Source organism: Amphiura filiformis, chromosome 3, assembly GCF_039555335.1.
Source record: "Amphiura filiformis chromosome 3, Afil_fr2py, whole genome shotgun sequence".
Classification (NCBI taxonomy): Eukaryota; Metazoa; Echinodermata; class Ophiuroidea; order Amphilepidida; family Amphiuridae; genus Amphiura; species Amphiura filiformis.
Window position 1 is genome coordinate 54,849,479 of NC_092630.1, and position 17,392 is coordinate 54,866,870.

Sequence of the window (17,392 nt, forward strand, 5' to 3'; positions counted from 1 at the left end):
ATGTATTAAAAAAATTTATTTATGAAGAATGCACAACCCATCATGGGGTTCAAAATATTATGTAACAGTCATACCATTGACTACCAGTTCAGAACCATTTTTGGTAGGTTTAAGGGGGTACTACACCCTGGCCAATTTGGTGCCTATTTTGCATTTTTCTCAAAAATTATAGCGCATTTGATACAAGTAAGATATGTATATTATTGGGGCAAGGACTACAACTACTGCACTGAAAATTCAGCAACTCAAAGCAAGTAGTTATTGATTTATTGATTAAACATTGGTTTTCCCTCATTTTTGACTGTAACTCCACAACTGTTATCTGTGTTGAAATAAAATTTCCAGTGCAGTAGTTGTAGTCCTTGCCCCTATAATATACATATCTTACTTGTCACGCTATAATTTTTGAGAAAAATGAAAAAATAGGCACAAAATTGGGCATGGGTGTAGTACCCCCTTAAATACGTTTATTTCATAACATTTAAAAAATTGCATTTAATGATGAATCGAATTTATTGGCATTTCCTTTTCTTAAGTCACACACACATTTGGGAGTATGTACAAGTGCATCAATATAGCAAAATCTCTGTACAAAATTTTGCATCGTATACATCTTAATTTGTCATTTATCATTTTTATGAAGCTTACCAAATTACCCGATTTTTAGCCTTTTTAAAAGTTACATATTCAATAACCTCATACTAGTTTCCATGTGTCTTTTAAAATTTCAACTGCATCTTTTAGTTTACATGCTTCCAATGCATTGATTATAACAATTTTTGAAGCAGCTTTGCCTTTCTTTTTCCGCCACGTTTGCAGTACTTTGCTCGCTTGGAGTTGGAAATCCTTAGTATCTGCGATCCGTTGAGCACGCTCGATATTAGGGGCATCAATTTCCAGCTCCACGAATAGAATCACCATGTCATCGTTCTGAAGTCCTGCCTTGCTTGTTACATCACGAATATCCTTGTCATCTATCTTTTTCAGACCTGAAAAGTTTATTGTCAACAAGAATAATATTAGATTAAGTAATGATTTTGAAAACAATAATAAAATCACAATTTGTGACGTGTCATGTCAAAAGGAGACACTTTTGGGCAGGTTATCAATTTTGAGTTTTTTACATATCTTAAATATAGAGATATTTTACTCCATAATGCCGTTTTCCACAATGAAATCGGACATTCCTAAGCGAAAATATTGAGTTCGTAAGTTATGGTATTATAAAATTGGAAATTGAGATATCGGCCTTTAAAGATATTATTGACAATGTGGAGAGTAGGAATTACCTTGAAAAATGTCTCAAAAAATACACGATGCCAGTTATATTCCGGTCTGAAACTATCAGACAATATTTTTAACATTAATAACATAACAAATTCGCAACAAACCAAAATTGTGAAAAAATCATCCCCGGGCAGATTTTTGGCTATTTCTCCATTTACGATCCTGCCCAAAAGTGTCTCCTTTTGACATGACACGTCACATTTGTCCTTTCAGCATGCGTATCTGCTTCTGTGCATTTGTAACACCCAGTGCATTATTTACTATGGACTATTATTTGCTAACGTTTTTGGGGGTGTGTGCGGGTGTCTTGCGGATCTGAATTATGGTAGGGTGTTGTACATACTGCAGTTACTGTCCGTTTTCCTATACACAATACACAGTGCTCTTACCATTGACGCGTGACCTCTACAAATAGCGTACGTTAGAAGTATGGGGATTTGCCTAGTTAACGTCGCTGTGTGAAAAATAACCGGCCAATATTAAAAGTACTCTTCTAAAATTCTAGAAAATATAGTTTTGTAACATATCCTAAATTTTTAGCTAATTTAGATGTTTGGAAATATTCGTACTTTGGTGTTTTAGTATATGTTATAGGTAATAGTACATTGCCTAGTTAACGTCGCTGTGTGAAAAATAACCGGCCAATATTAAAAGTACTCTTCTAAAATTCTAGGAAATATAGATCTGTAACATGTCCTAAATTTTTAGCTAATTTAGATGTTTGGAAATATTCGTACTTTGGTGTTTTAGGAAGTATATGTAAACGACAGATAACACCAAAAAATATGAAGAAATTATTTCCAAACCGTGTTAAGGGTACTTGCCCATCAATTTCATTCAGGGGCGTGTTTGAAAAACGGCACAGCGCATTAGTAAAAAGAATTAAAAAAATACTAAAATTTTCACCAGGGTTCGAACCACTGCCACCAAGGCACTAATGAATGCTAAAGATGCCTACCGTGCCACGGTGACTGTGGTTAACATTCGGCGATTTTCAAAGATATACATATCAACACGTTTCTAGTGTATTGAAAATCAGATTTTGGTAGGAATACAGTCATAGAAAGACATATGACTTTACTTGTCTGTTTGTTTTTCATTTAATACAAATTAATTTTGATGAATTGAACTGGTACAACTCTTAGGACTCGTGATAAACGCCGATTAATTTTGTAATAATAAAATGAAAACGCTGGGTCATTCACGACGTCATTTGTAATTCATGTCAAAACCTGGGGAGTGACCACACACATCCGTGTACGTGCGCAATCGATACTCAATGATCCAGACAATACCGTTTGAATATACCGCCCTTGTGTATGCACCTGCTTGACACATCTTGTCACTTGTGGGAAGATATACTATAGGCTTATACCCTAATAGCTTACAATAGATACCCCACCGTAAATAGCTCTCTTCATTACCTCGATGTGCCAGTATATACGCGTAGTGTACGCACTTTTGAACCATATTTTGTTCAAAAATGATAGGAAGGGACTGTTTTCAGCTAAAATGTTGGCTATTAGCTGATGCTCAATGATACCGGGAAGTGTTGCAGAAAGGTAAGCGTACTCTTTATTTATTCAAAATATCACATATCAATTAATTTAAATTGGAAATCCAAAAAGGAAATGTCAGGTCAAAATTCTCACCTTAGAATTATTGTGAAATAAAATCAAACCAACGTCCAATTATTCCCATTGATGTTTGCTACACGTGCATATAATAAATTATGATTTGGGGCCAATTTGAGAAGAGTTAATGCCTCAAGATTCATAATACACCGAGTGATGTTTTTTGAACAAAAACATCGACAATTCAAGTCTCTGTAAAAACAAATCAAGAATTATCTGGGATAATTGCAACTAAGTATAATGAAAGTTATGATCTAAGCTACCAGATGCATCATTAATTTCTATGATATTTAGTTGTGGGAAAAGATTACTTTAATGTTTTGGCGGGATTATTTCCCGCCAAACATTTCAACCAAAAAGAGCATGTAGGCTTAAGTCAACAATCATTATGTTGCTAATTTTCAAGAATGCTGGTTAACAAAAAGCAGACCATTGTCTCATTTCGTGAACAAAGGTCCACATACCATTGTTTCCTTGCGTTTCCTTTATAATCGGTTACCCAACTGAAGCTATAATACCAGCTCATTGCGATACCGCACATATAAAACAGATTTAATCAGTTGAGCTGTTTTCAATGAGTGTTATCTTGGTTTAATAGCTTTTAATGGGGTTTAAGTCCTGCAAAGTTCGTGGTGAATTCTACTGTAGACATGACTGCATCATGATTAGTAATATGAAATTTTGCATCTACTATTTGATAGAGAATTAGGCTATATTATACATTTACTGATAATTTTTTATGTGGGTCCGTATAACAAGGAAAGTCGACGTTAATATTTAATGTTGACACGTTGAATGTAACAAGTCGCGTAGGGGTGTTTGTGAATTGAGTGTTGCAAAAATGTGCATTGCACTACTGTAATTTTTACAGAATAGCAATTTCTTTTTTCATGTCCTGAAATGAAGGAAAGTTTACATTTATAAAGCATATTATAACCCTCGGGGTCCCCTCGTGTGTTCAAATTTAGTGTGTATACTCAAGGTGGTGTTTGAGTGTTCAACTTAGAAATATATTATTAGAACACATACCTGCTGAATCCGTGGTACTTGTTTTTGCTTTTGGAGATGTTGCACCTAGAAGAAGAAATATATATATACCTGAGCTGATGGTCACGTAAGTTTTGCTGAACTCGGAACCTTTTGGAAATAATGTTCTAACCCCCTAATCTCCTCAACAAACGTTGGAATTGTTTTTTTTTTTTTTATTGAACACGATCTGTGACTGATAACATTATACACTAAAATCATTCCGCTCCTTCCACACTATCGGTTTTGGACAGTTCTCAATGTTTAGGCTACCCTAGTTTGTCCCACACTGTCGATTTCGTCTCTGGGATGGAACAATGGGCTATTCCAGATGTATTCCGCACCCCCCCCCTATGGAAGACATTAAAAAACAATTCCAGCTGGAATTGAGATGTGTCTAGAATTCCAGCAGTCAAAACAGATTCCGGCTGGAGGGTATGGAAGACATTGAGATTAGGTGAAATTCCGGCTGCTAAAATTAACAAAAAAACAAGAGTGGGGATTGTGAAAGGCCATGATGTGCCTATGGAAGACATTCATATTTCTTAATATTCCGGCTGGAAAATGGTCAAAAATGCTCCAATTCCGGCAGGATCTTCACTTATGGTCGCCATCTCGATTAACCTATGAATGACATTTACAATTTACTTGAATTCTGGCTGGAAACTGAAAAAATGTTCTAATTCCAGCTGGAACCCTCATGGAAGATATTTACATTTACTTGAATTCCGGCTGGCCATATTACCACAATTCCGGCAGGGTCTTCCATGGGGTTTTCCTGACATGTGAATTCCGGCTGTCAATTTAGCCCCGAATTCCGGAAGTGTCTTCCATAGGGGGGGTGCGGAATACATCTGGAATAGCCCAATGATAGGCATATACACCAGGCACAAAAAGAAACTCGTCAGTTATATTCATCTTTGCTGTTCAATAACTTGATAATTTTGGATTATTCTGAAATATACATTTTGTTAATTGGACTTTTGCTTTCTCATTTGACACCCTGTTCGTGAAAAACGAACAAGAATTGACCAAGATATGCGCCTCCAAAGCCTCAAACCCCAAAATCAAAAGTTGCATTTTCAACGCTTTTCAATGGGAACGCATCGTTGTATTGCACACAAGCACCACGGGTCAGTCAATAAAGCACACAATGTAACAGGCACAATTGAACTTACTGCAGTTACTGTCCGTTTTCCTATACACAATACACAGTGCTCTTTCCCATTGACGCGTGACCTCTACAGATAGCCCTACGTTAAAAGTATGGGGATATGACTAGTTAACGTCGCTGTGTGAAAAATAACCGGCCAATATTAAAAGTACTCTTCTAAAGTTCTAGAAAATATAGTTTTTAACATGTCCTAAATTTTTAGCTAATTTAGATGTTTGGAAATATTCGTACTTTGGTGTTTTAGTTAATGTTATAGGTAATAGTACATTGCCTAGTTAACGTCGCTGTGTGAAAAATAACCGGCCAATATTAAAAGTACTCTTCTAAAATTCTAGACAATATAGTTTTGTAACATGTCCTAAATTTTTAGCTAATTTAGATGTTTGGAAATATTCGTACTTTGGTGTTTTAGGAAGGATATGTAAACGACAGATAACACCAAAAATATGAAGAAATTATTTCCAAACCGTGTTAAGTCAACAATCATTATGTTGCTCATTTTCAAGAATGCTGGTTTACAAAAAGCAGGCAATTGTCTCATTTCGTGAACAAAGCTACACATACCATTGTTTCCTTTCGTTTCCTTTATAATCGGTTACCCAACTGAAGCTATAATACCAGCTTTATTGCGATATCGCACATGAAAACAGACACTTGTGCACAACCAGAGAAGATCCGATTTAATCAGTTGAGCTGTTTCAATGAGTGTTATCTTGGTTTAATAGCTTTTAATGGGGTTAAGTCCTGCAAAGGTCGAGATGAATTCTACTGTAGACATGACTGCATCATGATCGTTAAAATTGCGACTTTTCATTTTGGGGTTTAAGAGTTTGGAGGCACATATCTTGGTCAATTCTTGCTCAATGTTCACGAACAGGGTGTCAAATGAGAAAGAAAACTCCAATTAACAAAATGTTTATTTCAGAATAATCCAAAATTATCAAGTTATTGAACAGCAAGGATGAATATAACTGACGAGTTTCTTTTTGTGCCTGGTGTATATACATTGTACTAGGCTACAAAACCAAACGTAATGGGACCATGGAGTTGACTACCGAATATGCCTGAACCTAACCATGATGATGCATTGGATAGAACAACAACTCAAGTGGCCGAAACTGACAGACTATATAGCAGATAGCACGCAAGGAATTATGTCTATAAAATATACTACACCTACACATCTTCATCAAACAAATGTCACATTATCAGTTTGAAAGAACCAAGTGAAAATACGTGTATTATTTCCCAGAAAGGCAAGATTTATTTTTTCAATTATTTTTATTTCGAAGCTAAAATACCTTCAGTCGTGTCAGTTGGTGCAACGGTAGCGGTGGCTCCTTGTGGTCTTCTTATATCCTGTACGATAGCATCAAAGTTGTCATCTAAAGCTTCGTCTGTCCTGACGTCATAATACAAGAGGCTACCAATAAGCAATCCAAGCCACCCTGATGGGTTATGGTCGTCATATTTCAGTGGTATAAGTCTTTTCTTTTTGAGATCTGCATAGTTAAGTTCTGTTAAGCAAAATTCAATTTATGGGGTGTTTTTTTTCGATAAATATTTAGCCTGTTACACGTGCATTAGAGGTATATGCTTATTGCTAATAACTCCCGATTCCAGACCAATATACCGCACAGATTTTGGGGGATTAAAGATAATATAATTCTCTTTTGCCAAATGAAACATAGCCCAATCCTAATCCTTTAGTAGGAATTAACTGGTAATACAATGTCAATATTTTGTCGATTTGTGGACATTTAGGGCCAACATTTTTACGTATACCAGACATTGTTTCCGAATTATATGTTACTTACTTAAAAACAAAAGACTAAAATGATGGGACGAAAACATGATGAAGTGTAAATACATGTATATATTTTCGTACCTTTCTTGCAATTTGGACTTCCTTGGTATTTCTTCGAAAAACACACAAGTATGACATTAGATCCTTCAACAGCTTCAGCCATTCGATCGTTCATATTCCCAGCTGTCCATATGAAATCGGGGGAAATGAAAAGACAATCATAAACAGTGGTCTATCTACATGATCTTATATATTAGGACAGGTTTGGTGCTTTGTTTTGTCGTTGTTCCAATTGAACATAATCTACATTTTAAGTACCATCAAAACCTTCAAACATTGCAAAATAAAAATATATTTGGGGTTAGATCATTATGCCGGCACATCACATTGTGATCCACGCTCTATCATTAAGAATATATTTCGTGGGCAAAATTTCCTTTCAAATCGCACTTACAAACCCCATTTTGATGTAAACTCCTTAACAAATGTTTGGAAACGGATTTTTCAAGCATCTATATCTCAGATTATTTGTGACATGTTGATATCGTCAATAGATAGCTATACGTTATTCCCCTTTACAATGACACCACATTTTGAAACAATCACCTTTTCACGGCTGAGTACACGTCTTATAAATGTAGTGGGGTCTCAAACAGAGTGTGCCAAATTGACCATTATTCTGTGCTCAAACAACACTAGTCACTACACCTCAAAAAGCGAGTGGAAAAACCGTTCGCAGCCACAACAGCCAGGTACTTCCTCATGGTGCTCACCAACTTGGACACAAGTTGCTGTGGAATGGTATTCCATTCTTCAACCAGGATTCTTCGCAGGTCATTCAATGTGGTTGCATTGGCTACTAGTCTCACAAGAATTCAATTAAGGATTGAGGTCTGGGCTGATAGATGGCAGGCCATTCCATTCTCTCTACTCCCATATTCTGTTGGTAGTCGCTGACTACCCTGGCTCTGTGGGGCGAGCGTTGCCATCTTGGCGGATTACATTAGGTCCCAGATTGTGAAGATATGGGATTGCAATTTGCTGCACAAAATTCGGTTTGAGATCCCACTACATTCACAAGACGTGTACTCAGGCGTGAAAAAGGAGATTGTTTCAAATGTGGTGTCATTGTAAAGGGTAATAAAGTAGCTATCCATTGATATGCAACACGAAATGAACATGTCACAAATAATCTGAGATCATATAGATGCTTGAAAAAACTTTCTAAACCAGTGCCGTACCTCCACCCAACAATCTGAGTAAAAAATATAACAAATAACATGGAAAAAAGACCGGCCTGTCAGTGCCTCCTTCAATCAGATGACTCACGCTACATCACTGGATGTAGGAGAGAGGACATAATACTACTAATAATAGTCCGATTATCGTATTGTTTAACGTGGGACATCCCAGCAAGCACATTTTTCTTATTAAACATTTGTATTTGCCAAAAAGTTTCAAACCGTTTAAATAACATTAAATGTCGGGATAAAAGGTTTCAAAACATTCTATATCAAAATGTTTTTATAAAGTTGACAAGATGGTTTTGTAAATATTTATTGCAACATTTAAAACTAACTGTTGTCAATACCTTTTTACATTATGCCACAATGTTTTGTGATAACTTTTGAAAATGTTTTGAAAATGTTATGAAAGCTTTAATCCGACAATAAACGCTTTCTGTCAACCTTTTTGCGCCCTTAGAAAAGGAGGATGTCAGAATTTTTCACAGGTTTAATTATTTATCATGTTTATTCCGTACCCATCTGTTCGACATCCATCCATGCACTAATACCAGCAGCAGTAAGTTTATCTTTCAGCTTCAGCATCCTTTTCTGGGAATCCCACTGGTAGCTGATCATGACGTCATGACCTGATAACGGGTAAAAGAAAAGCTTATATTAAAGCGTTTTGGACAAGAATGTCATATAAATGTGACCGTTCACCATGAATGAGAAGTAAATTCCCCCCGTCAATTTTGTTTTATTCCGTGTTTAGAAAATATAGGCCAATATCATAAGCTTTAAAATGGTATAATCATTTGATTTCAAACGATATCCAGAAGCGGTGTTACGGTTGTCGAACTTTGCTCCTTCAACAAAATGGTATACCTTTTTCGGTTCTACAAATGACATTTATTGTATTGGCATCACAAGTTCACTAAGTTCCCATCTGACATGTTTGAATAAATCAAAATCAAAGACATAATCCTTTTCCCACATTGCTGGTAATAAATATCAAACAGTCATAATTGGCGGTCATTTCAAATCATCCCAAGTCAACGAGGTTCGGTTATCCTCTTCAACAATATATAATTATTGATTGGTTTAAAAGAATACAATTTAGGACATTTACGGCTCATTCGTCGTGTACGGTCACATGATATATAAAACAATATCATACTTTCAAAAATACTTCATTTACTGTTTATGCACTGAACATTTTAAAATTTGCAAGATCCATTGAAAAATATCTTGATTTATTCAAACATGTCAGATGGGAACTTAGTGAACTTGTGATGCCAATAAAATAAATGTAATTTTTTATCGTAATAATATGTAGGGCTATAAATGAACATATTTTATCAATCAACTATAATTTCAGACATTCGAAATGCATGACATAGGCTGGTTACTATGGGTTTCCATGGCTACGATCATTAGGTCGCCTGCGTGAATGAAAAGGGATTTCCCATGTTCACAAATCGATTAAAATTGCATCATATTTCTCATCAATTCATCATTTTTCACTTTCAATATTGGCATAAAATATCCATCGTAAACTGAAATAGGGCAATTCGACAATTTTATAGGAACTCTGCAAATGCAATACAGTGGCTCCATAGCCGGGGGCCTGGGGGCCGGCCCCCTCAATAATTTTGGTGAGGGGCCCAAGTACCCTTTGCCCCCCCCCCCCCCAATAATCTGAGGTAAAATTCATAATTTTAGGGTAAAATTCACAAATTTAGGATAAAATTCATAATTTTAAGATAATGTTCAAAATGTAATGTAGAATTCATACAAAAATGTATGCATTTCAAAAGCTTCCGCCGCGCGAACCCTCTCGCACCCACCCTCTGCAGCATTTCGCGTTCCGGAGCAGGCCAAACATTTTGCCCCCCCCTATTAAAAATCTTCTGGAGCCTCTGCAATAGACATGATAGAGGGGACGCAATCTCAGACGGACGTATATATACCCCCGGGTATATACCTTTGAGTTTTCTATATTCTGAAAAGATAATGGTTTAAGGTGGTACTACACCCTCTGGTAAATTTTGATAATGATAAACAAAGAAGGAGAATTTTTGCGCCCTTTGATAAATTTTGTGACTATTTTTGCATTTTCTCACAAAAAAAAACACTGGTAACAAAAGTTATGTATATTATAGGGGCAAGGAATCCAATTACTTCACTAAAATTTCAGTGATTCAACACAAGTGGTTCATACTTATATATGTTAAGAAATGAGGTACATTCTAGCGGTACCTCTCTTGAGTCACTGAAATTCCAGTGTAGTAACTGGATTCCTTACCCCTATAATCATTGATAATAATTATACATAACTTTTGTTACCAATGTATTGTTTTTTTGTTGAGAAAAATGCAAAAATAGTCACAAAATTTATCAAAGGGCGCAAAAATACTCCTTCTTTGTTTATCATTATGTATATCTCAATTTCACATTAAATATTTGCCTTTGGCTTCTTGTACATACCACTACTGTTCGATTGCTGCGATGCTGGGTTTTGCTCTAAAATATGCAGAGAAAAAAATGAAACATAATAAATGACAAAGACTAATAATAATATAAACATTGTGAATTGTGAATTGTGAAAGGAAAAGTAAAAACATCGAGAGTATCGCAATCTTGACTATAGTTTAACCAAATTAATACGATATATATAGGTTGGACTCGAGTATATTAAAAAATACACGTTTATTTATTTCGATTTTACGGCTTAAGCAGAACGGTGCCCAAATAGCGAAGGGCTCTGGATTGGGAACAGCTAGGAGTAAACACTCTACTCTTTACAAAACTGACTACGATCTACTATGTATTGGTATAATTCTCTCTATACGGGACTGACGGCTCAACGTCCCCTCCAGAGGACGGTGTACTCTCATGGTTCATTTACCCAATTCTATTGTAAACCACAAGGAGTGCGGTTGACCGAATTTAATCTACAGATGTTGCCAAATTAACTGGCTGTCTTTTCACTAGTCTATACCCAAGCATGTTAACACCGCCGGGAATTGAACCCAGAACCTCTACAGAACATCAGAAGCGTGTACTCTTCACCATCACTGCGCCACGTTTGCAGTTTGACAATGGTAACTAACGACTATTTTAATAACACGTACCTGTACTCATGATTCTTCACTCAGGATCAATTATTATTATCTCCAACAGCATCCGGTAAAACTATTACTGAAATGCCTACGTGAATAAAGAAACAAATCATACGTTATTCCAGATTGGGACATAATGTCTATCTAGAGTATGTATAGGCAATTAATACATAATAACATTTAGATGTGCAACACCATCTGAAGTGAAACTGTGAAACTATAGAACCTTTTAATTTTTACCATGCTTGTTTTTATACTAAAATGAAAGTGTGAAGAATTATATGTACTTACTTGGGTCACACCGGGTTCAGATGCACCAGAGACCAAAGGTTGTTTTCCGTATTTCACAATTAAATAGGCCTATTATTTCCTTGCAACTACAAATCGGCACATGAATTATGTCATCTCCCGGTGTTATCTATTGCTGCAGCCTATAGACTGAAATTGGTAGGCAGGTGAAATAGCTTGAAATTATGAATCATTTGCTTAGCATATTAATAGTAATTATATAGGCCTAAGTAATTGCTGGTAAATGGCATCCAGTGATCATGATCAGACAGATTAATACTATTTTTCTCACTGGGTTTTTCCCATTCAATATAATTGTTCGCAATCAGTGTAAATGAGTAGGCTTATACATGTAATACAACGGATTCACGACCTGCGGTTTCACTACACATTGACCCCGGAATTCCCGAGTAAACATCAAAAAGTAAGTTCACGCGAACTGCTGGTGCAAGGTGAATTTGAAAATATTATACTGCTGTTCATTGATCTATCAAAGGCGTTTGTTTCTATTGATCACGATATTTTGTTGAACAAAATTATATCATTATGAAATTTAAAACCAATTCCGTTAGTGCCTGATACGTAGTGATTTATTTGACAAAAGTGTGCATATTTTAATAATAAAGCATAATAGGAAAACGCCCGGGGGGCACTTCAATTTGAAATGGATATAGGTGTAGGGCTGGCACTTTCGCACTAAGGGGCATTCGGTGAGAGCAAAATGTAAAAAATATGGGGTCATTGGGTGAGAGCATGATTTTTGGCATTCGGTGAGAGCAAAATGTAAAAATAAGGGGTCATTGGGTGAGAACATGACCTTTTTTTTAAAGGAATCTTTGGGTGAGAACCGAAACAGCGCCTCAGAAACCTCGAAAATCAAATTTCTAGTTCTAAATGGCTTCAAATTTCATTGTTTTTTCAAAATAAGTAACAAAATCAGTGATAAATGAAAGTTGCTGGTCAAGTTGAACTTGTAAGGGTCTTTGGGTGAAAGATCAAATGGAAAAATAGGGGGTCTTTGGGTGACAGAGCATGTGTTCGTAAATAAATATGGGGTCTTTGGGTGACAGCGATGCTGAAAAAGGGGGTCTTAACAGCCCTACATACGCGTCAGCTCCAAAGTTGGAGTGCCCCCGGGGGAAACGTAGCAAAATATACCCCGGGAAATATACAATTAATTGTATTTATCAATCATTTACAACTGAAGGTTAGAGCACCTTTTTGTACTATGCAAATATAGTGCTTCAAAATACATGTAGCCTACCACTATCATACTCAGATACTATAATTTAAACTAATATGCAATATCAAAAAATGACTGACTTACTGACTTCGATGAATATATCTCTTCGCTCTCCTTTTTAGTTTAAGAGACCTCCTGCTCCACTCAGGTCTGTCTTGTACCACAGCAAACATGTCAACACAAAAATGTCTTTAAAACGTTGTAAACGTGTTACAATTTAGTACATTTTAGCACATAAGGCCAACTGAGACAAATTATTGTGTAGTCTCAAAGTATAAGACAGACAAATAGGACATTACAGGTCCCGTGTACTACATCCCTGCCGAGGCCAAACTACATCCGATCAGTAAGGAAGCTTACATACTGAATTAGGGGAGACAAAATTTCGTTGATGTGATTTAACACAATCACCTGATATACAAGACACATCACAAAGTGAGCACATTGTTTTTATCATCGTTAGAACTATAATTATGTTTTCTGCAGACGTGCTTTTCAACAATAGCACATCACAGTCTCGCTTTCGCTGATGAAAGATGAAAAGCTATCTGAAAGTTCCGAGGTAGGAATAATTTCCTGTGTTTGGATTAAAGGTGTAAACTTTAATCATTCAATATGTCTTGATTTTGGTCACAACATTTTAATAACAGTTAATGTCAGATTACATAAGTGTCATGAAAGCGTGTTTAAAACGTTTTACATTAAAAACACTATTTAAATATTAAACAAAATATTTTTGATAAACATTTGTGCGAATTATCAGCTAATCCATTCATGATCTTCAGTAACATTTGTCTCATTGGAAGCCCGCCTGCTATTGGAGGTCTCCACTGCCATGCCAGTTTGTCCCAACCATATAGGACTTGCTGTTTGTCGAGGCCTTAAGGCGACGCGATCTTTTGTTCTTTTTTCTTTGTTCTTTTTGGTCGAAGCAACAAAAAAAATCCGATTTTCATTGTCTAAATCAATATTGAAAAATAACACTTTGATGTTTTGCAAAAGTTCATTCTACAAATCATATACTTTGAAAACTTGCTTGATTCATTGTTGTTAATGAGTTATGTACGTTTTACAAAAGAGTTGTTTCAGCCCTAGTACAACATAACTCAAGAACCACAGGACCTACAAAAGTATATGTGATATTTGACTTCTACTAACTCGCGATGAAACGATCAATGCAATTTTTGCCAAGGCTCACCTGCATTCGCAAGATGATGTGAACTACCAAATCGCAACAATTTAAAATAGTTGCTAACCTTAATGGCCTCTTTCACCTTGTCTATTTTGGAAGGTACAGTGGGGTGACAATAACTGCAGGGTCTGGAATGGTCTGTATGGCGCTGTATTAAAAACACCATAATTTGTTCTTAACTGCCCCTACATTTGGTATATTTCCCCTGCTTGCTTCTTAGGTTTGGCTTCGTAAAGAGTTAATGTCTATTGTTTTTTGCATAAGCAATGTCCATTTCTTTCACTGTCCCTTTCAAATAGCACCCTCTTCCACTTCTTTTATTTCGTACTTGATTGTCGTGGAAAGCACGGTGGCCCAAAGGTTAGAGCGCGAGCTTCATAATCAAAAGGTTGTGGGTTCGAACCCCACCACAGCCAGTGTGTTGCGTCCTTGAGCAAGAAAGCTTAACTCCCAATTGCTTCACTCCACCCAGGTGAAAAAATGGGGAGCTGCTGGGGTAATCACAATCTAAGTCGCTGAGAGTACCTACGCATCAGTTGCGGACTTGGTGAAGCGGAAATGATTCTGATATATCCTAATGGCAGCGGAATAATTGTTGAAGTGTACTGATAATTATGTCATGCCTAGCTGAAGCGCATGTTAAATCACCAACAATTTTTTGTCTTGTGTGTTCAGGAGTTCATCATGGTAATTCTCGCAAGCCCCCAGAAATTCATCTGGGAGTCTATAGCGAGCCCTCTCTTAGTGCCCACAGCCTCTGCTGTGATTCTATTAGTGGGCCCCTGAAACTGGACTGAAATGAAATAAACAAACACAAATGCTAACGAGTAGATTATCATCTTTTCATTTGAGGTCAACAGTAAATGCATACTTCTTTTTCATAATATATACACGAAAAAAGTTATCACAAACTGCTGTAAAAGAGTGCTCGATTTCGAAAAAGAGCAGTAGTATTACCATCGAGATAAAAAATAGACACACGTATGTCAATACAGCATGTATTGGACTCCCTACACTGTGTTTCACGTTGCTAAACGATCATTAGGCGAATGACTACGGAGGTTTTTTCTTCTTCCTGGCAGTGTTGCCATGTCGACATTTGCTTATGAATTCAGTCTAGTCTGTTTGTTTAACGATCTGTTTGGATCGGCCTTTTTAATTGGCCATCCTCAATAATAAAAAGGCCGATCCAAACAGATCGTTAAACAAACGGACAGAATTCATAAGCAAATGTCGACATGGCAACACTGCCAGGAAGAAGAAAAAACGTCCGTAGTCATTCGCCTAATGATCGTTTAGCGACGTGAAACACAGTGTAGCGAGTCCAATACATGCTGTATTGACATACGTGTAATCCTTTTCATAATACATGACTATCTGAACCCTACTGTTTTATAGAAAATAGAAAAACAAAAATACACGAAATATGTTAATTTGCCTTTTTTTACCATGCCCTTATAGCCATAGAGCATTTTATTAATGACATTAGTCCAATATGTGACAAAATAACGAACAAAAAAATGTATACTTGTATAAATGTATGCATGAAGTTTGTACCTTTTAAAACAACGAAGTTGAATACTTGATTACGTAATGGCATTAGCATAAACACACTAGCATAACGACACTGCCTGACTTATGGTGAAAAGTAGTGAAGAAAATCTGGAGCCAAATTGAGGTATTGTTACATGATTCCAAATATCTCGAGAATAACTCTGCAACAATTTCTATTATCCTGATTATGATCTCTCATACCATACCAATAATCAGTTTTTGTTTTTGTTCATTTTGGAGATAATTTTGATTTGCTTCTACATTGTGTCCTCGTCTCTCATGATTTTCACTCCATTTTTGTTTATCGTTTATGTTTTGCCATGTTAAGGCCTATATTTGATCAAGTTCAAAGACGGTCCCTTTCATCTGTTAATGGGAATATTTCTTCTTTTACAACTATCAACTGAATATACTTAGATTATATCATATCAAAAATAAGGCTTGTAAACCGTTTTGTTAATTACTTCTGCTTCTTTTTATTACACGTTCCTTAACTGCAATTCAAATTTCCCGCCAATGCTGACAATTGTCGGTGTACATATAGCAATTACTTATAACGAAGATGTAAATGATAGTTAAATAAATTTGTACATATCTTTAGTCAATTATAATTATGATGAATGTAATATAATTTAATATAAGTGTATAACAACAAAAAAAGAACCGAAATCTCCGTGGATAAGTAATGGGCTTCTCTTCTATTGATGTTTAAATTAAATTATATATAAGGTATATACAAAAATCATGTGATGATAGGCTTGGAGTATTCAGAAAAATATAGAAATAATTTAAATGCCCTTACGGAAATCATAAAAAGAGAGTTATCGAAAGATATTTAATTTGAGTCAGTTAAATACAATTTACACAAAACATGGAAAATTTATATAATTGGACGTAAGAAAAATAGAAACGTACAAGCTCAATTTAAAAATACGCAAGGTGATATTATATTTGATTCTGAGAAGATTTCAAATGGGAAAAATTATTATGATTCTTTAGAAAAGCATTCAGCAGCAGTATGTATATAATGAAACCCATCCTTAGAGAAGAAATTATTTTAAAAAAACTATGCATAAATTCAATAAGAGCGCTAGTCATGAGAACATTGGTAACTAACATTCTTAAAAGAATTGCTGAGGAAATTCCAGATCCATTAACAACAATTTTTAATCTATCTCTCTCGGTGAAGGTGTCGTTTCAGATGAATTGAAAAAATTAAAAGTAATTCCAATCTATAAGAAAGAAAATCCAGAATATTGTTTTCTAATTATCATCCCGTTTCTGTTTTGCCATGTTTTTTTCATATTACTTGAAAGACTTGTGTTTAATAGATGCATGAATTATATTGAAAAATAAACTTAGTATATTAAATGATAAGCAGTTTGGATTCAGGTCAAACATTCTACATGTATGTCAATCTTAGAATATATTGACAAAATTAGTAGTTCAGTTGAAAAAATGAAATAGCTTTAGGTATATATCTGGACTTGTCAAAAGCCTTTGATACTATTGATCACAGCATATTATTATATTAATTGGAATACTATGGATTTAGAGGTAATGTTCTCAAATGGTTTGAAGATTATTTATTAAATAGAAAAAAGTATGTGTATTACAATTCATGTAAATCTCAATATAACAATATTCAATGTGGAGTGCCCCCAGGAACAATCATGGGTCCATTGTTATTTCTACTGTATGTAATGACATCATAAACACTCGATTCTTGAATTCGTATTGTTTGGTTTGCTGAGAATACCGCCATCAAATATTCACACACAGACATAACGCTGTTGAGTAAGGTCATCAGGCTTTACAAAGATATTAAGAAAGTACACG

General features: G+C 35.6%; 1 protein-coding gene across 3 annotated transcripts; it reads right to left on the bottom strand.

Annotated features, from left to right (window-relative positions):
• Nucleotides 1–490: 490 nt before the first annotated feature.
• On the bottom strand, nt 491–11,935 carry LOC140148762 (uncharacterized). 3 transcript variants are annotated; one of them, XM_072170816.1, is made up of 8 exons: nt 11,568–11,935; nt 11,289–11,355; nt 10,642–10,677; nt 8,691–8,801; nt 7,010–7,111; nt 6,423–6,638; nt 3,954–3,995; nt 491–989 (listed from the first exon to the last, which is right to left on the bottom strand). In XM_072170816.1, exons 2-8 carry the CDS (start codon nt 11,296–11,298, stop codon nt 697–699), a joined length of 810 nt encoding a protein of 269 aa, XP_072026917.1. In that variant the 5' UTR covers nt 11,299–11,355; nt 11,568–11,935; the 3' UTR covers nt 491–696. The 3 variants fall into 3 exon arrangements, with proteins under 3 accessions (XP_072026917.1, XP_072026916.1, XP_072026918.1); XM_072170815.1 differs by having other exon boundaries at nt 11,289–11,364; nt 11,568–11,934; XM_072170817.1 differs by lacking the exon at nt 10,642–10,677 and having other exon boundaries at nt 11,289–11,364; nt 11,568–11,934.
• Nucleotides 11,936–17,392: the final 5,457 nt, after the last annotated feature.

Bases quoted from the DNA above. Each gene is read 5' to 3' on its own strand.
- LOC140148762 (XM_072170816.1), bottom strand. The intron at 7,112-8,690 runs GTACGGAATAAA...TCATATGGACAG, and splicing joins GATGGATGTCGAACAGATGG to CTGGGAATATGAACGATCGA. The intron at 990-3,953 runs CAGGTATGTGTT...TAAACTTTTCAG, and splicing joins AACAAGTACCACGGATTCAG to GTCTGAAAAAGATAGATGAC.